Source organism: Rhinoraja longicauda, chromosome 34 (genome assembly GCF_053455715.1).
Source record: "Rhinoraja longicauda isolate Sanriku21f chromosome 34, sRhiLon1.1, whole genome shotgun sequence".
Taxonomy (NCBI): domain Eukaryota; kingdom Metazoa; phylum Chordata; class Chondrichthyes; order Rajiformes; family Arhynchobatidae; genus Rhinoraja; species Rhinoraja longicauda.
The window spans coordinates 10,234,639-10,252,532 of NC_135986.1; the positions used below are offsets into that span (position 1 = coordinate 10,234,639).

At 54.3% G+C, this 17,894-nt stretch overlaps 2 protein-coding genes across 2 annotated transcripts in view; one reads left to right on the plus strand and one right to left on the minus strand.

The window, feature by feature from the left end:
- Nucleotides 1-15,564, minus strand: part of LOC144609334 (putative G-protein coupled receptor 139) — a 27,186-nt gene extending 11,622 nt beyond the window's left edge. The window contains exons 1-2 of the mRNA XM_078427761.1: nucleotides 15,477-15,564; nucleotides 8,562-8,660 (exon numbers count right to left, since the gene is read on the minus strand). Of these exons, the coding sequence (XP_078283887.1) occupies nucleotides 8,562-8,660; nucleotides 15,477-15,564 (187 nt within the window). The remainder of the gene's footprint in view (nucleotides 1-8,561; nucleotides 8,661-15,476) is intronic.
- A 188-nt stretch (nucleotides 15,565-15,752) lies between these two features.
- Nucleotides 15,753-17,600, plus strand: LOC144609335 (putative G-protein coupled receptor 139). Its single transcript, XM_078427762.1, has 2 exons — nucleotides 15,753-15,789; nucleotides 16,708-17,600. The coding sequence occupies exons 1-2, from the start codon at nucleotides 15,753-15,755 to the stop codon at nucleotides 17,598-17,600; spliced, it is 930 nt and encodes a 309-aa protein (XP_078283888.1).
- The last annotated feature ends 294 nt before the right edge of the window (nucleotides 17,601-17,894 follow it).

Genomic DNA, 17,894 nt, shown 5'->3' on the forward strand with positions numbered 1-17,894 from the left:
CCCAATGCTGATCTGTGTATGTTAAGTGACTTGCAATAAAAAAAAATACTTTAAAAAAAGATAAGTGCTTTTTAAGTGCTTGTTTTGAAACATTCGCGGTCACATAGTGCTTCTCACTGCGATCTGTTAGTGGTGCTTTTCGAAACAATGTAGCACCCATCTCATACAAGCATTGGGAGGATGGGAGGGAGGGAAGGGAGGGAGGGAGGAGGGAGGTGTGGAGGGAGGAGGAGAGGGAGGGGGGAAGGGAGGGGGGGAAGGGGGGGAAGGGGGGGATGGGGGAGGGAGAGGGGAGGGAGGGGGGATGGGATGGGGGAAGGGGGGAGGGAGGGAGACCTCCCCTTTTCCCAGTACCCCTCTTTCCCCGTTGGGCCCGTCCTCGTAGGGTTTCCATTGTAACCGGCAGGAGGGGAGGGAGGGAAGGGGGAGGGAGGGAGCAGGGAGGTGTGGAGGGAGGATGGGAGGGGGAGGGAGGAGGGGGGAGGGAGGGGGCAGGGAGTGGGACCTCCCCTTTTCCCAGAACCCTTCTTTCCCCGTTGGGCCCGTCCCCGTAGGGTTTTCATTGTAACCAGAAGGGGGGGAGGGAGGGTGGAAGGAGGGGGGAGGGGGAGAGGGATGGAAGGGTGGAGGAAGGGGGGAGGGATGGAGGGAAGGAGGGGAGTTAGGGGAGGAGGGGTGAGGGAGGTGGGGAGGGAGTTGGGGAGGAGGGGGGAGGGAGTGGGGATGGAGGTGGGAAGGAGTGGGGAGGAAGGGGTTGAGGGTCGAGGGGGGGAGGGAGGGAATAGGGGCCCCATGCTGATCTGTGTATGTTAGGGGGGTAGGGGAGGGGAAAGGGGGGAGGGGGGGAGAGGGGTAGGGGGGAGAGTGAGGGGGGAGGGGAGGGGGGAGGGAGGGGAACCTCACCTTTTCCCCTATGCTCGTAGGGTTTCCATTGTAACCGGGAGGAGGGGAGGAGGGAAGGGGAGGGAGGGAGGAGGGAGGTGTGGAGGGAGGAGGGGAGGGGAGGGAGGGGGGAGGGGAGGGAGGGGGTAGGGGGGAGGGGGAGGGAGGGGAGGGGGAGGGGAGGGGGAAGTGGGGAGGGAGGGGGACCTCCCCTTTTCCCAGTACCCCTCTTTCCCCGTTGGGCCCGTCCTTGTAGGGTTTCAATTGTAACGGGGATGGGGGGAGGGAGGGTGGAAGGAGGGGGGAGGGGGAGAGGGATGGAAGGGTGGAGGGAGGGGGAGGGATTGGGGGAGGGAGGGATGGAGGGAAGGAGGGCGGGGGGGAGTTAGGGGAGAGGGAGGGGGGAGGGAGTTGGGGAGGGAGGGGGAGGAGGAGGGGAGGGAGTGGGGATGGAGGTGGGAAGGATTGGGGATGAAGGGGTTGAGGGGGGAAGGGGGACCTCCCCTTTTCCCAGTACCCCTCTTTCCCCGTTGGGCCCGTCCTCGTAGGGTTTCCATTGTAACCGGGAGAGGGAGGGAGGGAGGAGGGAGGTGTGGAGGGAGGTGTGGAGGGAGGAGGGGAGGGGGAGGGAGGGGGGAGGGGAGGCGGGAAGGGGAGGGAGGAGGGAAGGGGGGAGGGGGTAGGGGGGAGGGGAGGGAGGGGGATCTCCCCTTTTCCCAGTACCCCTCTTTCCCCGTTGGGCCCGTCCCCGTAGGGTTTCCATTGTAACCGGGAGGGGGGAGGGGAGGGTGGAAGGAAGGGGGAGGGGGAGAGGGATGGAAGGGTGGAGGGAGGGGGGGAGGGAGTGGGGGAGGGTGGGATGGAGGGAGTGGGGATGGAGGTGGGAAGGAGGGGGGAGGAAGGGGTTGAGGGGGGAAGTGGGACCTCCCCTTTTCCCAGTACCCCTCTTTCCCCCACCACCAAGCCCCCTCCGCAACGACCCCTGTTGTCCCCCTCCCCAGTCCCCATTCTCAGACCCCACCCCATTCTCTCTCTCCCCCAGACACACTCTCAGTGCTTTTTTCGAAACACTTGCCCCAGTGGCCCACGAGCATAGGGGCCCCATGCTGATCTGTGTATGTTAAGTGACTTGCAATAAAAAAAAATACTTTAAAAAAAGATAAGTGCTTTTTTAAGTGCTTGTTTTGAAACATTCGCGGTCACATAGTGCTTCTCACTGCGATCTGTTAGTGGTGCTTTTCGAAACAATGTAGCACCCATCTCAAACAAGCATTGGGAGGATGGGAGGGAGGGAAGGGAGGGAGGAGGAAGTGTGGAGGGAGGAGGGGAGGGAGGGGGGGAAGGGGACGGGGGGGAAGGGGGGAAGGGGGAGGGAGGGGGGTGGGATGGGGTAAGGGGGGAGGGAGGGGGACCTCCCCTTTTTCCAGTACCCCTCTTTCCCCGTTGGGCCCGTCCTCGTAGGGTTTCCATTGTAACCGGGAGGAGGGGAGGGATGGAAGGGTGGAGGGAGGGGGAGGGATGGAGGGAAGGAGGGAGGGTGGAGTTAGGGGAGGAGGGGTGAGGGAGGTGGGGAGGAGGGGGGGAGGGAGTGGGGATGGAGGTGGGAAGGAGTGGGGAGGAAGGGGTTGAGGGGGGAAGGGGGGTGTGAGGGAATAGGGGCCCCCATGCTGATCTGTGTATGTTAAGTGACTTGCACAACTTTAAAAACTGGCAGTTGATTTTCGCAACAATGTTGCAACCATCTCACACAAGCATTGTGACGTCACAAGCTGAAGACCTTGAAAAAAAAGGTCAGAAAAAAAATTATGTTAATTTAAAACCTCTGTAAAGAGTAAACACCCAATAGCAGCTGCTTGTCCATCGCGAGCTGATCTCTCATTGGTGCACGGGTGCCATTGTGACATCAGACGCTGAAGCCCCTTCAAGAAAAGGGTTAGAAATGAAAATTTTAAACTTTAATATCTCTCTAGCTTTAAAAAGGTAGCTTCAATTTGAATGAAAGTACTTACAATAGTTGGCCAGGTTAATGGTGAATATGGTGGTACAAAAATCGTTGCGCTTTGGTGTACCGTCTTGGAGGAGTAGGGTTTGTAAGTTAAGCGTCAAGCAAAGACACTTCGGAATCTTTCGTACATACGGAATCTTTCGTACATACACACGAACGCAGAGTTTTAGTAGTATACTAGAACAAGTGTGCCCGTTCAAAGCGGGCCCGTTGGGCCCGTCCCCACACCCCCCATTTTCTCCTCCCCCAGCGAGGGAGTGGTGGAGGGAGGGATGTGTTGAGGATGGAGGGGGGAGGGAGGGGGGGAGGGTGATGAGAGATGGGGTGGTGTTTGTGGGGGAGGGGGGGGAGAGAGGGGGGGAGGGAGGGATGGGGAAAGGGGAGGGATATGGACCTCCCCTTTTCCCAGTACCCCTCTTTCCCCACCACCAAGTCCCCTCCGCACGACCCCTGTTGTCCCATTACCCATTCTCAGACCCCCCCCAATTTTCTCTCCCCCAGACACACTCTTAGCATCAGTTAAAGGCCCGGGGGGGTGCGGGGGATCGGATCAGTGAAAAGTCCGGGGGGGATGCGGGAGATCGCATCATTCAAAGGCCCGGGGGGGGATAGCGGGGAGATGTTCTCCCTGGTAGAGAGGAGAGAAGCAAGTTGAGAGAGGAGAGTTGAGCCGGTGATCGCGGGCTGGCGCCGCTAACGGCGTCCATTTTCTTTGTGAGAGTGAGGAAATGCCGCGCATGCGTGCTGAGCACAGAGTGGGGAGATTCCGCGCATGCGTACTGAGAACAGCTGCACCGCAGCGCCCTCTATAGAAACTTCAATAAGGGGGGGCAGCGCTTTAAAACCTCTTTAACTTAAAAGATATGCGACCGAATTAAATAAAAACATCATTTTCCAGCAGATGTCCCCTTGGTGATTAAGGCTGCGCAAAAATCTTGGCGCTACGGTTTACCGTTTTGGAGAAATCAGCGAAATAAAATATACATACATATATTACCATACAAGATCTGAGTTTTAGTAGTATACTAGAAAAGAGGGCCCGTTGGGCCCGTCCCCACACCCCCCATTCTCTCCTCCCCCAGCCCCACCCTTACTCTCCAAGTGTGCCCGTTGGGGAGGGCCCGTTGGGCCCGTCCCCACACCCCCCATTCTCTCCTCCCCCAGCCCCACTCTTGCTCTCCAAGATGTTTTTTTTTTTTTTTCCTAATCATGTTTTTTTTTTTTTTCCTAATCAGATGTGCAGTACTTTGGTCAACGTGGGTTGTTTTTAAATGTGCTATACAAATAAAATTGACTTGACTTGACTTGACTTGACTTGCAATAACAAAAAAGACTTCTTGGAAGCTTTTCGAAACAATGTAGCCGTCACAAGCTGAAAACTAAATCCTTGCTGAAAACTAAATGCTTTTCTGTAAACTTTTTGAAACAAATGTAGCCCCTTGAAGAAAAGGGTTAGAAATGAAAATTTAAACTTTGAAATGAAAATTTAAAGTTTAATATCTCTCTAGCTTTAAAAAGGTAGCTTCAATTTGAACGAAAGTACTTACAATAGTTGCCCAGGTTAATGGTGAATACGGCGGTACAAAAATCGTAGCGCTTTGGTGTACCGTCTTGGAGGAGTAGGGTTTGTAAGTTAACTTCCGTACATACACACATACATCCATACATACGAACGCAGAGTTTTAGTATTATACTAGACCGAGTGGGCCCGTTGGGCCCGTCCTCGTAGGGTTTCCATTGTAACCGGGAGGATGGGAGGGAGGGAAGTGGGAGGGAGGGGGGGGAGGGGGAGGGTGGAGTGGAGGGGGGAGGGGAGGGGGAAGGAGGGGAGGGGGATGGGGAGGGAGAGGGGAGGGAGGGGGGTGGGGGGAGGGTCTATTTTACTTTAAAATAAACAGCGTTCTTTGTTGAAAAGGAAATAAACTTATCTATAGAGCATCAGCTTTTTTAAAATAAATAAAATCAAACTTAATGAAAATCACATTCCTCATTTTAAATAAATGTCTTTGTTATAAATGAAATCAACAGCGGGAGAGGCGACGGCGACTACACCTCCCGGCGGTCAGCGCTGCTGGGACGGGAGGGAGGGAGGGATGAGGGAGGGAGGAGAGTGGGGAGGGAGGGGTACCTCCCCTTTTCCCAGTACTCTTCTTTCCCAAACCACCAAGCCCCCTGTTGTCCCCCTCCCCAGTCCCCATTCTCAGACCCCCCCATTCTCTCTCCCCCAGATACACTCTTACTCTCCCCCCCCCCCTTTCCCCAGCACACCCCTTTCCCCGTTGGGCCCGTCCTCGTAGGGTTTCCATTGTAACCATGAGGCAGGGAGGGAGGGGGGAGGGAGGGAAGAGGGAGGTGTGGAGGGAGGAGGGGAGGGGGAGGGAGGGGGAGGGGGGAAGGGGGGGAGGTGGAGGGAGGGGGGAGGGAGAGGGGGAGGGGTGGGGGGAAGGGGTGAGGGTGGAAGGGGGAGGGAGGGGGACCCTCCCCTTTTCCCAGTACCCCTCTTTCCCCGTTGTGCCCGTCCTCGTAAGGTTTCCATTGTAACCGGGAGGGGAGTGGGGGGGAGGGAAGGGAGGAGGGAGGTGTGGAGGGGGAGGGGAGGGGGAGGGGGGAAGGGGCAAGGGGGAGGGAGAGGGGAGGGAGGGGGTAGGGAGGGGGGAAGGGGGGAGGGAGGGGGACCACCCGTTTTCCCAGTACCCCTCTTTCCCCGTTGGGCCCGTCGTCGTAGGGTTTCCATTGTAACCGGGAGGAGGGGAGGTAGGGAAGGGGGAGGGAGGGAGGAGGGAGGTGTGGAGGGAGGAGGGGAGGGAGGAGGGGAGGGGGAGGGAGGGGGAAGGGGGAGGAGGGAGAGGGGAGGGAGGGGGGTAGGGAGGAGGGAGGTGTGGAGGGAGGAGGGGAGGGGGAGGGAGGGGGGAGGGGAGGGGGGAGGGAGAGGGGGAGGGGGAGGGAGGGAGCGTGTAAGGGGGAGGGAGGGGGACCTCCCCTTTTCCCAGTACCCCTCTTTCCCCGTTGGGCCCGTCCTCGTAGGGTTTCCATTGTAACCGGGAGGAGGGGAGGGAGGGAGGAGGGAGGTGTGGAGGGAGGAGGGGAGGGGGGAAGGGGGAGGGAGAGGGTTAGGGGGGAGGGGGAGGGGGGGAGGTGAGGGGAGGGAGGGGGACCTCCCCTTTTCCCAGTACCCCTCTTTCCCCGTTGGGCCCATCCCCGTAGGGTTTCCTTTGTAACCAGAAGGGGGGGAGGGAGGGTGGAAGGAGGGGGTAGGGGGAGAGGGATGGAAGGGTGGAGGGAGGGGGGGAGGATGGAGGGAAGGAGGGAGGGGGGGGAGTTAGGGGAGGAGGGGTGAGGGAGGTGGGGAGGGAGTTGGGGAGGAGGGGGGGAGGGAGTGGGGATGGAGGTGGGAAGGAGTGGGGAGGAAGGGGTTGAGGGGGGAAGGGGGGGAGGGAGGGAATAGGGGCCCCATGCTGATCTGTGTATGTTAAGTGACTTGCACAACTTTAAAAAACTGGCAGTTGCTTTTCGCAACAATGTTGCAACAATCTCACACAAGCATTGTGACGTCACAAGCTGAAGATGTAAATTTAAAACCGAGCTGATCTCTCATTGGTGCACGGGTGCCATTGTGACATCACGCACTGAAGCCCCTTCAAGAAAAGGGTTAGAAATGAAAATTTATACTTTAATATCTCTCTAGCTTTAAAAAGGTAGCTTCAATTTGAACGAAAGTACTTACAATAGTTGCCCATGTTAATGGTGAATACGGCGGTACAAAAATCGTAGCGCTTTGGTGTACCGTCTGGGAGGAGTAGGGTTTGGACCCTTCAAGAAAAGTGTTAGAAATGAAAATTTAAACTTTAATATCTCTCTAGCTTTAAAAAGGTAGCTTCAATTTGAACGAAAGTACTTACAACAGTTGCCCACGTCAATGGTGAATACGGCGGTACAAAAATCGTAGCGCTTTGGTGTACCGTCTGGGAGGAGCAGGGTTTGTAAGTTATGGACAGAAATCTTCGGAATCTTCCGTATATACATACGGAATCTTCCGTATATACATACGGAATGTTGGACCGCAGAGTTTTAGTATTATATAGATAGATACTAGAACAAGTGTGCCCGTTCAATGCGGGCCCGTTGGGCCCGTCCCCACACCCCCCATTCTCTCCTCCCCCAGCCTCACTCTTAGCCGTTTGGTGATGACAGATGTTGCGGTATTTGTGGAGGGGGGAGAGAGTGAGGGGGGAGGGGGGGGGATAGCGGGGAGATGTTCTCCCGGGTGTGGGAGAGAGGAGAGAAGCAAAGGGAGAGAGGAGAGGTGAGCCGGTGATCGCGGGCTGGCGCCGCTAACGGCGTCCATTGTTTTGGTGCGAGTGAGGAGATGCCGCGCATGCGTGTTGAGTACTGAGTGAGGAGATTCCGCGCATGCGTACTGAGCACTGCCGGACCGCAGCGCCCCCCTTCTGTCAAAACTTCGATAAATCAGGGGGGGCAGCACTTTTAAACCTCTGTAACTTAAACAATATGCGTCCGAATTAAATAAAAATATCATTTTCCAGCAGCGAACCGCATGCTGATTAAGACGGTTCAAAAATCGTGGCGCTACGGTTCACCGTTTTGCCGGAATTGCCTTCAGCCGACATCAGTGGAATATATATACAAACATCGCTACAAGATCTGAGTTCGCATCATTCAAAGGCCCGGGGGGGGGGATAGCGGGGAGATGTTCTCCCTGGTAGAGAGGAGAGAAGCAAAGGGAGAGAGGAGAGGTGAGCCGGTGATCATAGATAGATATATACATACATACATCCCCGTTCCTCGCAGGATTTCCATTGTAAAAAATCTCATTGGGGCGAGAGGAGGGGGAGGGTGGAGAAGGGAGGTGTGGGTGAGGGGGGAATGGGGTGGGGGAGGGGAAAGGGGAGAGGGAGACATTGACACCTCCTGCCAGTGGCCATCTTCTTTCTCCTTCACTGTGGTGCCGTGCTACTCCAGGGGAGGGGGAGCGCAATTAAAGTCGGTGCAGGGAAAGGGAGAGGGTGTGACCGAGGAGCCCTGGACCCAAAACCTCTCCTGTATTGGTGTAGCACCCTCAACCCCCTACTCCATCCCCCTTATCCGTACCTCCCTACCCCCCACGCTCCCATCTTCCCTGAACGCCACTGTCCCCCTTCCCCCCACCAACCCCCTTCCCCCTGTCCCCCTCCCCAGTGACACTCTCCCTCCCAACCCCACTCGCACTATCCTCCACCCCACACTCTCTCCTCCCACCCACCCCCCCCTTTCCCCCACTCTCCCTCCCCCCACCGCCCCTTTCGCCCAATCTCTCCTCCCCCCACCCCACACATCTCTCACTATCCCCTTTCACACTACCTCCACCCACTCTCCCCTCTTCCTTGACCCACACCACCCCCTCCCCCGCTGTCCCCTCCCCCACCCCCGCTGCCCCCTCCCCTGTCCCACTCTCCCTCCCACCCCCACTCTCTGCTCCTCCCACCCTCCCCCCACTCTCCTCTCTTCCCTGACCTCCGCTGTCCACCTTCCTCACACCACCTCCGCTCCCCACCTCCGCTGTCGCCCTCCCCAGTCCCACTCTCCCTCCTACCCCCACTCTCACCTCTCCCACCCCCACTTTCACTGTCCCCCACCCCCCTTTCCCCCATTCTCTCCTCCCCAGCCCCACCCTCACTCTCGCCCACCCCCCAGTTCTCGCTCTCTTTCTCGGAGACATTGGAGACGTGCACGTCGTTTGCTCCGTCCTCTTGGCATGATGTTAAATAGAGGACACCTAAACACAATCTCAGTTATTAATGAACACAGAAGTACTTGATGAAAATGGAAGACAGTTAAAGTTATGAAGTATTAGGTGAAAATAAAAAAAATGAAATTTATAAAGTCGTAAACATAACTGCGAATTAATTTATAAACTGCCAAACACAATTTGAGTTATTAATGAACACAAAAGTATTAGATGAAAATGGAGATCGCTTTTTGGAATGAAATAAATATCAATGAAAATTGCGTTTTTTCTTTAAAAGAACCAAAAGACAATCGCAGTTATTAAAGAACACATAAGTATTAGAAGAAAATAGAAAAACGATGTAACACAACAGTGGACATGGAGATTTTAGATGAACATGGAGATTTTAGAATATTAGATGAACATGGAAATTTTAAAAAATGTATAAACTCCTCAAGAGAATTTAAGTTAGATCAAAATGGAGATCAGGCAATTTCAGTTATCAATGAAGACAAAAGTATCAGATCAAAACGGAGGTTTTTTTTGGGAAATGAAAAAAATGTTGATCAAAATCCCGTTTTTTATTTAAAATAGTCTAAACACAATTTAAGTCATTATTGAAAACAATAATATCAAACCAAAATGGATCCTTTTAAAACTTTCAAACTTATCTATAGAGCAGTAGCTTTTTTTAAAGAAATAAAATCAAACTTAATGAAAATCACGTTCCTCGTTTAATATAAATGTCTTTGTTACAAATGAAATTAAACTTATGTATAATAAATGTATTTTGTTAAAAAAGAAAGTAAACTTATCTATGAAATCTCTGTTTTTTATCGTTTTTTAAATAAAATTAAACACAATGGAAATCTCTTTCTTCATTTAAAATGAATGTGTTTTTTTTGTTAGAAATAAAATGAAACTTATCTATAAATTTTTCGTCTGTATTTCGATTAAAAGGCCATGTTTGCGATGCTGGAGACCGTGTGGTCAATCAGCAGCAGTGCGCGGTGGACTGTCGGCGACCGCACTTGGTGTCAGCCCGAAGCAACTGCTCCACCCGCATCGAGCGGGAGGTCGGAGCCAATCACTGGACCAATCGAACGTCGATCGGGCGTGCGAGGGGAGGGGAGCAGCAACGGAGCTCTCGTCACCCCGCACGCTCATTGGCAGGCACTCCCGTCAGTCGGGCGGGTGCCGTTTCCCCCCCCCCCGGGAAAGACGACGGCGACTACACCTCCCGGCGGCGGGGTTGAGAGCGTGCCAGGCGAGGCGGGGGCGGGGTAGGGAAGAGCAACAGCAGAGCTCTAGTCACACCGCACGCTCATTGGCAGGCAATCCCGTCAGTCGAGCGGGTGCCGCTCCTCCCCCCCCCCCCCCCCCCCCCCCACCACCCCAGCGGGAGAAGAGACGGCCGGGTCAGTGCAGCCCGATCTGGGGAATGTCAGACGCGAGGCATGCGGGGACGGGCGGCGGTGCACGGGGGCACATTAGTTAGTTATAGGTCCGAGGGGGGAGCACATTGGTTTAAGGTCTGGGGGGGGGGAGCGTATTAATTAAGGTTCCGGGGGGGCGCATTAGTGAAAGGTCGGGGGATGGGGGAGACCGCGAGCTCATCTCTTGAAGTCGTGCGGGTCCCATTGTGACGTCACACGCTGAATACCGGGGGGGGGCGAGGACATCTCACAGGCGCACGGGTCCCAATGTGACGTCACACGATGAAGATCTTCAAGAAATTGTTTAGAAATGAAATGTTTTAACTTTAAAAACACTCTAACTTAAACAATATACGACCAGAGGGTGCGAGGCGAGGCTGGGGGAGGGAAGAGCAGCAGCAGAGATCTCGTCACTCCACACGCTCATCGGCAGGCACTCCCGTCAGTCGGGCGGGAGCCGCTCCTCCCCCCCCCCCCCCCCCCACCACCACCCCAGCGGGAGAAGCGACGGCCGGGTCAGTGCAGCCCGATCTGGGGAATGTCAGACGCGAGGCATGCGGGGACGGGCGGCGGTGCACGGGGTCACATTAGTTAAAGATCGGGGGAAGCGCATTAGTTAAAGGTCCGCAGGGTGAGGGTAGGCGCGTTAGTTATAGGTCCGAGGGGGGAGCACATTGGTTTAAGGTCTGGGGGGGGGAGCGTATTAGTTAAGGTTCCGGGGGGGCGCATTAGTCAAAGGTCGGGGGATGGGGGAGACCGCGAGCTCATCTCTTGAAGTCGTGCGGGTCCCATTGTGACGTCACACGCTGAATACCGGGGGGGGGCGAGGACATCTCACAGGCGCACGGGTCCCAATGTGACGTCACACGATGAAGATCTTCAAGAAATTGTTTAGAAATGAAATGTTTTAACTTTAAAAACACTCTAACTTAAACAATATACGACCAGAGGGTGCGAGGCGAGGCTGGGGGAGGGAAGAGCAGCAGCAGAGATCTCGTCACTCCACACGCTCATCGGCAGGCACTCCCGTCAGTCGGGCGGGAGCCGCTCCTCCCCCCCCCCCCCCCCACCACCACCACCCCAGCGGGAGAAGCGACGGCCGGGTCAGTGCAGCCCGATCTGGGGAATGTCAGACGCGAGGCATGCGGGGACGGGCGGCGGTGCACGGGGTCACATTAGTTAAAGATCGGGGGAAGCGCATTAGTTAAAGGTCCGCAGGGTGAGGGTAGGCGCGTTAGTTATAGGTCCGAGGGGGGAGCACATTGGTTTAAGGTCTGGGGGGGGGAGCGTATTAGTTAAGGTTCCGGGGGGGCGCATTAGTCAAAGGTCGGGGGATGGGGGAGACCGCGAGCTCATCTCTTGAAGTCGTGCGGGTCCCATTGTGACGTCACACGCTGAATACCGGGGGGGGCGAGGACATCTCACAGGCGCACGGGTCCCACTGTGACGTCACGCGATGAAGATCTTCATGAAATTGTTTAGAAATGAAATGTTTTAACTTTAAAAACACTCTAACTTAAACAATATACGACCAGAGGGTGCGAGGCGAGGCTGGGGGGAGGGAAGAGCAGCAGCAGAGATCTCGTCACTCCACACGCTCATCGGCAGGCACTCCCGTCAGTCGGGCGGGAGCCGCATCCCCCCCCCCCCCCACAGCGGGAGAGGCGACGGCCAGGTCAGCGCTGACCGATCTGAGGAATGTCAGACGCGAGGCATGCGGGGACGGGCGGTGGTGTACGGGGGAGCGCATTAATTAAAGATCCGCGGGAGGGGGGGACGCATTAGTTAAAGGTCGGGGGGGGCACATTAGTTAAAGGTCGGGGGGGGGAGCGCATTAGTTAAAGGTTGGGGGGGGCACATTAGTTAAAGGTCGGGGGGGAGCGTATTAGTTTAGGGTCCGCGGGGTGGAGTGGCGCATTAGTTAAAGATCCGCGGGGGGGGGCATATTAGTTAAAGGTCCGGGGGGAGCGCATTAGTTAAAGGTCCGGGGGGCGCATTCCCCACTCCCTCATTCCCTCCCCCCACACCCCTGCTGTCCCCTTCCGCCCACCACTCCTCCTCCCCATCCCCACTCTTCCCTCCTCCCCATCCCACCTTGCCCTCCTCCCCAGTCCCCCTCTCCCTTCCACACCCAGTGGCACTATTCCCCCCCGTTCCCCCACTCTCTCCTCCCCCCACCCCCGATTCTCTCCCCCTAGCCTCACTCTCACCCTCCCCCCACCTTTCCCCACTCCCTCATCCCCCAGCCTCCCCAACCCCCCATTCTCTCCACCCCAGCCCCACTCTCACTCTCCCCCACCCTCCCTCTCTCCTCCACCCCTACTCCCCCACCCCCCGCCTCCCCCCACACTCACCCCCATTCTCACTGTCCCCCTCCTCCCATTCCCACTCTCCCCTGACCCCCACTGCCCCCCTTCCCCCCCACCCACACTCCCTTCCCCCCCCAACACCAGCCTACGTAGCCCCACACACCCTGTCTCCTTCCCCCAACCTCCTCCTCCCCCTTTCACTCTCACTGTCCCCTTCCCCCACCCACCTTCCCCCCTTTCCCTCCAATCCCCTCTCACTACCCCCCACACTCTCCTCTTCCCTGACACCCACTGCCCCCTCCCCTCACCCCCGTTCTCCCCCACCCCCGCTGTCCCCCTCCCCAGTCTCACTCTCTCCCACCACCACTCTCTTCTCCTCCCACGCTTCCCCTCTCCGCACTCTTTTCTCTCCCACTGTCACTCTCCCCAACCCCTTTTTCCCCACCACCCCCTTTCCCCAATCTCTCCTCCCCCACCCTCCCCATTCTGTCCTCCACCACCCCCCCATTCTCTCCTCCCCCAGCCCCCCATACTGCTCCCCCAGCCCCACTCTTACTTTCCCCACTCCCCCTTTCCCCACCACTCCCTCCCTCTCTCTCCTCTCCCACCCCACCTCTCTTCTCCCGCCACCCTCACCGTCTTCCTAACCCCAGCCATCCCCCCACCCATTCGACCCCCACTCCCCTCCTTGGTGCCGTTGGCGGCGAAAGGCACTTACCGAGCGTGGAGGGAGGAGGAAGGAGTGCGAGACTACTCGAATCGGGCATCGTACCTGGAACTACTCGTGGCGGGCGGCGCAGGTGGGACAACTCGAGTCGGGCGGCGGAGGTGGGACTACTCGAGTCGGGCGGCGGAGGTGGGATTACTGGAGTCGGGCGGCGGAGGTGGGATTACTCGAGTCGTGCAGCGGTGGTGGGACAACTCGAGGCGGTCGGCGACGGGTCTGGGAAGTGGGGAGGGGAGAGAAGCGAGCGGAGAGAAGATAGAGGTGCGGCGGGAGGCGCGCACAACATGGCGGGGCGTGAGGAGGAGGAGGAGGAGGAGGAGAGCGGCCGCCAACTTTCTGAAGTCGCGACGGGGCTGTCGGTGGCAGCGGCCCTCGTCGACGCCGCCATCGGTGGAAGCGGCCGCTGAAGGAGGAGGAGAAGGAGGAGAAGAAGCTGCCCAATATGTGTGTGTGTGTGTGTGTGTGTGTGTGTGTGTGTGTGTGTGTGTGTGTGTGTGTGTGTGTGTGTGTGTGTGTGTGTGTGTGTGTGTGTGTGTGTGTGTGTGTGTGTGTGTGTGTGTGTGTGTGTGTGTGTGTGTGTGTGTGTGTGTGTGTGTGTGTGTGTGTGTGTGTGTGTGTGTGTGTGTGTTTGTGTGTGTGTGTGTGTGTGTGTGTGTGTGTGTGTGTGTGTGTGCGCGTGTGTCTGTGTGTGTGTGTGTGTGTGTGTAAGTGTGTATCTCTGTTTTCTATGTGCTTCCTTCACACACACACACACGCACAAACACACACACACAGACACAGACACACAAACACACACACATATATGTATATATATATGTATATATATATATATGACACATATATATATATGTGTGTGTGTGTGTGTGTGTGTGTGTGTGTGTGTGTGTGCGCGTGTGTGTGTGTGCGTGTGTGTGTGTGTGCGTGTGTGTGTGTGTGGGAAGCAACTGCAGATGTTGGTTTGCACCGAAGATAGACACAAAACGCTGAATAGGCGGAAGAGGCAGCATCTCTGGATAGAAGGAATAGGTGACGTGTCGGGTTGAGACCCTTCTTCAGACCTATATATATTTATTTAGTTGGAGGATGATGAATCTCTGGAACTATTTGCCACCAAATATACAACGAGAAGTGACAAATACAAGTACTGAAATGCCAACGAGGGCTCAATGGAGATGGGGAGGAGGCCGAAACAGGAGGTTAAAAAAGATGATCAACCATGACCCTGTCAAACACAACAGGGTGGACGTGGGGCCCAATATCCTTGCGCAATATTTTACGTGCCCATATAATTAATGTAAAACATTTGAAAGTTGAGCTCAGAAACGCTTGCTGTAAAAGTGGCCAACATATCATTTGCATTTCTAATTTATTCCTGAACCTACATACAGGTCAAAATTCACCGAGACCTATGGAAGGGCACATAACACCAGCCCCGGAACCGAAATCTTTCAATCCCAATTTATCTGGAACCATCGCAGTCTATGCTGGTGGTGGGTGGAGGTTTGGGGTTAATTTGTCGTTTAGAGTCATTGAGTCATAGAGTGATACAATGTATAAATAGTTCCTTTGGCCCACACCGGCCAACAAGTCCCAGCTACACTAGTCTCACCTGCCCGAGTGTGGTCCATATTCCTCTCAGCCTGTCCGATCCTTGTACCTGTCTGACAGTTTCTTCAATATTGGGATAGTCCCTGCCTCACCTACCTCCTCTGGGCGCTTGTTTCGTACACCCACTACCCTTTCGTTGAAAAAATGTGTCCCTTGGCATCCTGTCTGGCAACATTACAGTCTGGTTTGGGAACAGCTCTGCCCAGGACAGGATGGCCCTGCAGAGAGTAGTGCGTTCAGCAGAACGCACCATGGGAACTACACTCGTCCCCCTGCAGGACCTATACATCAGGAGGTGCAGATCCAGAGCAAGCAAGATCATGAGGGACCCCTGCCACGCCAGTAACGGACTGTTCCAGATGCTCCGATCAGGCAAACGCCTCCGCTGTCACGCTGTGAAAACGGAGAGGATGAGACGGAGCTTCTTCCCACAGGCCATCAGGACTGTCAACTTTTATAACCCCAGAGACTAAATTTTTGTCGACACTAATAGTAACTTATTAACTTTATTTATATACTGTAATTGTAATTCTTTTTGTGCACAACCCGCAGGCATTGCCACTTTCATTTCACTGCACATCGTGTATGTGTATGTGACAAATGAATTTGACTTGACTTGACTTTTCTCCTTCACCTTAAACCGATCTCCTCTTATCCTCGATTCACCTACTCTGGGCAAAAGATTATGTCCATCTGCACGATCTATTCCTCTCATGATTTTATACAACTCTATAAGACTACCCCCATCCTCCTGCGCATCAAGGCAGAGTCCTAGCCTACTCACTCAATACCTGTACCTCAGACCCTCCAATCGTGGCACTATCCTCGTGAATCTTCGCTGTCGCCAAAAATCCCAATTTAACGGGAACCATCCCGGTCTTTATTAAACCCGTGCTGCAAGACAACTGAACCACATCTGTCCAGAGCCCCCATTCCTTTCTGGTTTGTTTCGGTTTGGTTTAGTTTGGTTCGGTTCGGTTTGGTTCATTTTTGTCAGCCCTACCGAGATACCGTGAAAAATTTTGCGTGCTGGCTGAACGAATCGGGAACTGGGGCATTGATGGTAGAGGTTCCGGGAGCCGCACTGGGCTTCACATGTCAGTTTTTTACATTATGTTGAAAACTTAGATACAAAACAGGCTGAGCAAATGTTGGCAGATGTACAAAACAATCTTAGGACAATCTCAAGAGGTATCTCAGAAATATCAGTTAAACAGAATTTCACAATCTTTCTAAGTAGCGGAATTAATGTGCAGCTGGGAGAAATGTAATTGACGACTCTTCGGATCAGGAGAGTGAAGGATTGCCCGGGGTTTGCCCATCTAATGTATCCGCCACGCAAAAACACAAGACAACAGCGTGTCTCTGAAATTATTTCAAGAAGTTGCATATTTTGCATTTTGTTGGTAGATGTCAGTGAGAGGAAACGATGCGGGATGTCGGCTCACGATGCCGACGGGGAACTGAAGAGGGTCGTTGATGGGAGGGGGAGATGCAACACTCGGAGTGGCTCAGAAAGGGTCGCAGTGCGCGGTCCCTGCGTGGTTCCCGATGTGAAGTTTTATAGAAAGTGCGGGCTCCGTGAACACAAATCCTCACTTGTAATGCCACTGAAATGACATAATTATAATCCTTTGTTTGCCGATCACTCGGACAATTGTTAGAACGGTTTCGGAAGGCTGTATTAATCCCGGATGGAGATGACAGCAACACAGGGTCCAAAGTGTCTTTCTCCCGGAATACACGAGACTGAAGCAACCACGTATAAAGGTGGCGTTTAGTACCGTGTCTATGCTGGACACGGCTACTTTATCTCAACCCATACCACTCAAACCCACCTTTAATTTTCGGTTAAGCCTTCGTACAATTTTCATGATGAATTGTTATTTGGCGCGGGCGAGTGTCATACCGCAGTACAGCTGTAGGGGTCGTGCCTGCACCATGACAACGAACATGGAGAGCACCTTGCATCTGGTGACCAGGTTCAAAAGCCGTCTGTGTTCATTTCCCCGCAGGTAATTTAGTGGCGATCATCGTTCTCGGACGGGGAAATTGCGGTCTGTCCCGGTGCATCACTCACTATCTGGTGGCGATGGCGGCAGCAGATCTATCGGCCGTCTTCTTCAACGAGGCGATACACTACATTTACTATGAGATTTTTCGCGGGTTCACTCACACAGTTCCATGCACCCTACAACAAGTGATGGGATATGTGTCTCTGGACTGCTCAGTCTGGTTAACTGTCGCTTTTACATTTGATCGCTTTGTGGCCATTTGTTGCCAGGGCTTTAAGACCAAATACTGCACGGTTAGAATCGCCAGGGTGGCGATAGCAACAGTGTATGTGGTGAGCTTAATACGGAACATCCCCTACTACTTTGCATTTTATTCTGCTTATGTAGGCCTGCCAATGGGGTGCTTGGAAAAGCCGGAGTATTTTTTCCACCCCGGGTGGCTTGCTTTCTCCTGGATTCACACCATTTTAACCCCTCTGGTTCCATTTTTGGTTATTGTGACGCTTAATATCCTGACGGTCAGATCCATCGTGGTGGCGAGCCGAGCCCGCAGGAAGCTCCGCGCACACGCCGGTGGCGAGAAACAGGAGGACTCGGAGATGCAAAGTCGAAGGAAATCGATCATTTTACTCTTTTGTGTGTCCGGAAGTTTCATCCTCCTGTGGCTTACGGACGTGTGCTTCTTCATTTACACGCATATTGCCAACTTACACCAAGTCCAAAGCTACGATAACCCAAGGTATTTCGCAATTTCAACTGCGTACATGCTTAAAATTCTAAGTTCGTGCACAAACACGTTTATTTATGTGCTCACTGAGTCTAGGTTCAGAGACGAACTGAAGAATGCAATCAAGTATCCCTTCACAATATGTCTTAAGATTGTTCAAAAATAAATCTGATGTAATAAATGATAATCTGTAATGAATAGGGTAACGAGTTACCCACAGCAGCGTCGTCTATTAAGAGCTGAAACAAAGACACACTGTTGGGTCTGGGAGAGTTGCAATAAAGTAGTCATGGTGAATGTTTCGATCAACTGTCTCGGGACTGAAACAATGCGACCTAATTGCCGGAGCAGGGAGTAAAGGGAATGAATGAGACCAGCTCTGAGTATTTCTGGACCGGGCAACCTGTATGTGTCAGAGTAAAGGATCGTGCGCCCCCTGCAGACCGGTTGTGTCATGATC

Excerpts from the sequence above, each read along its gene's own strand:
- LOC144609335 (XM_078427762.1), top strand. The coding sequence starts at position 15,753 with ATGGTAGAGGTTCCGGGAGCCGCACTGGGCTTCACAT. Across the intron at positions 15,790-16,707 it reads AGCCGCACTGGGCTTCACAT|GTAATTTAGTGGCGATCATC; the intron begins GTCAGTTTTTTA and ends ATTTCCCCGCAG.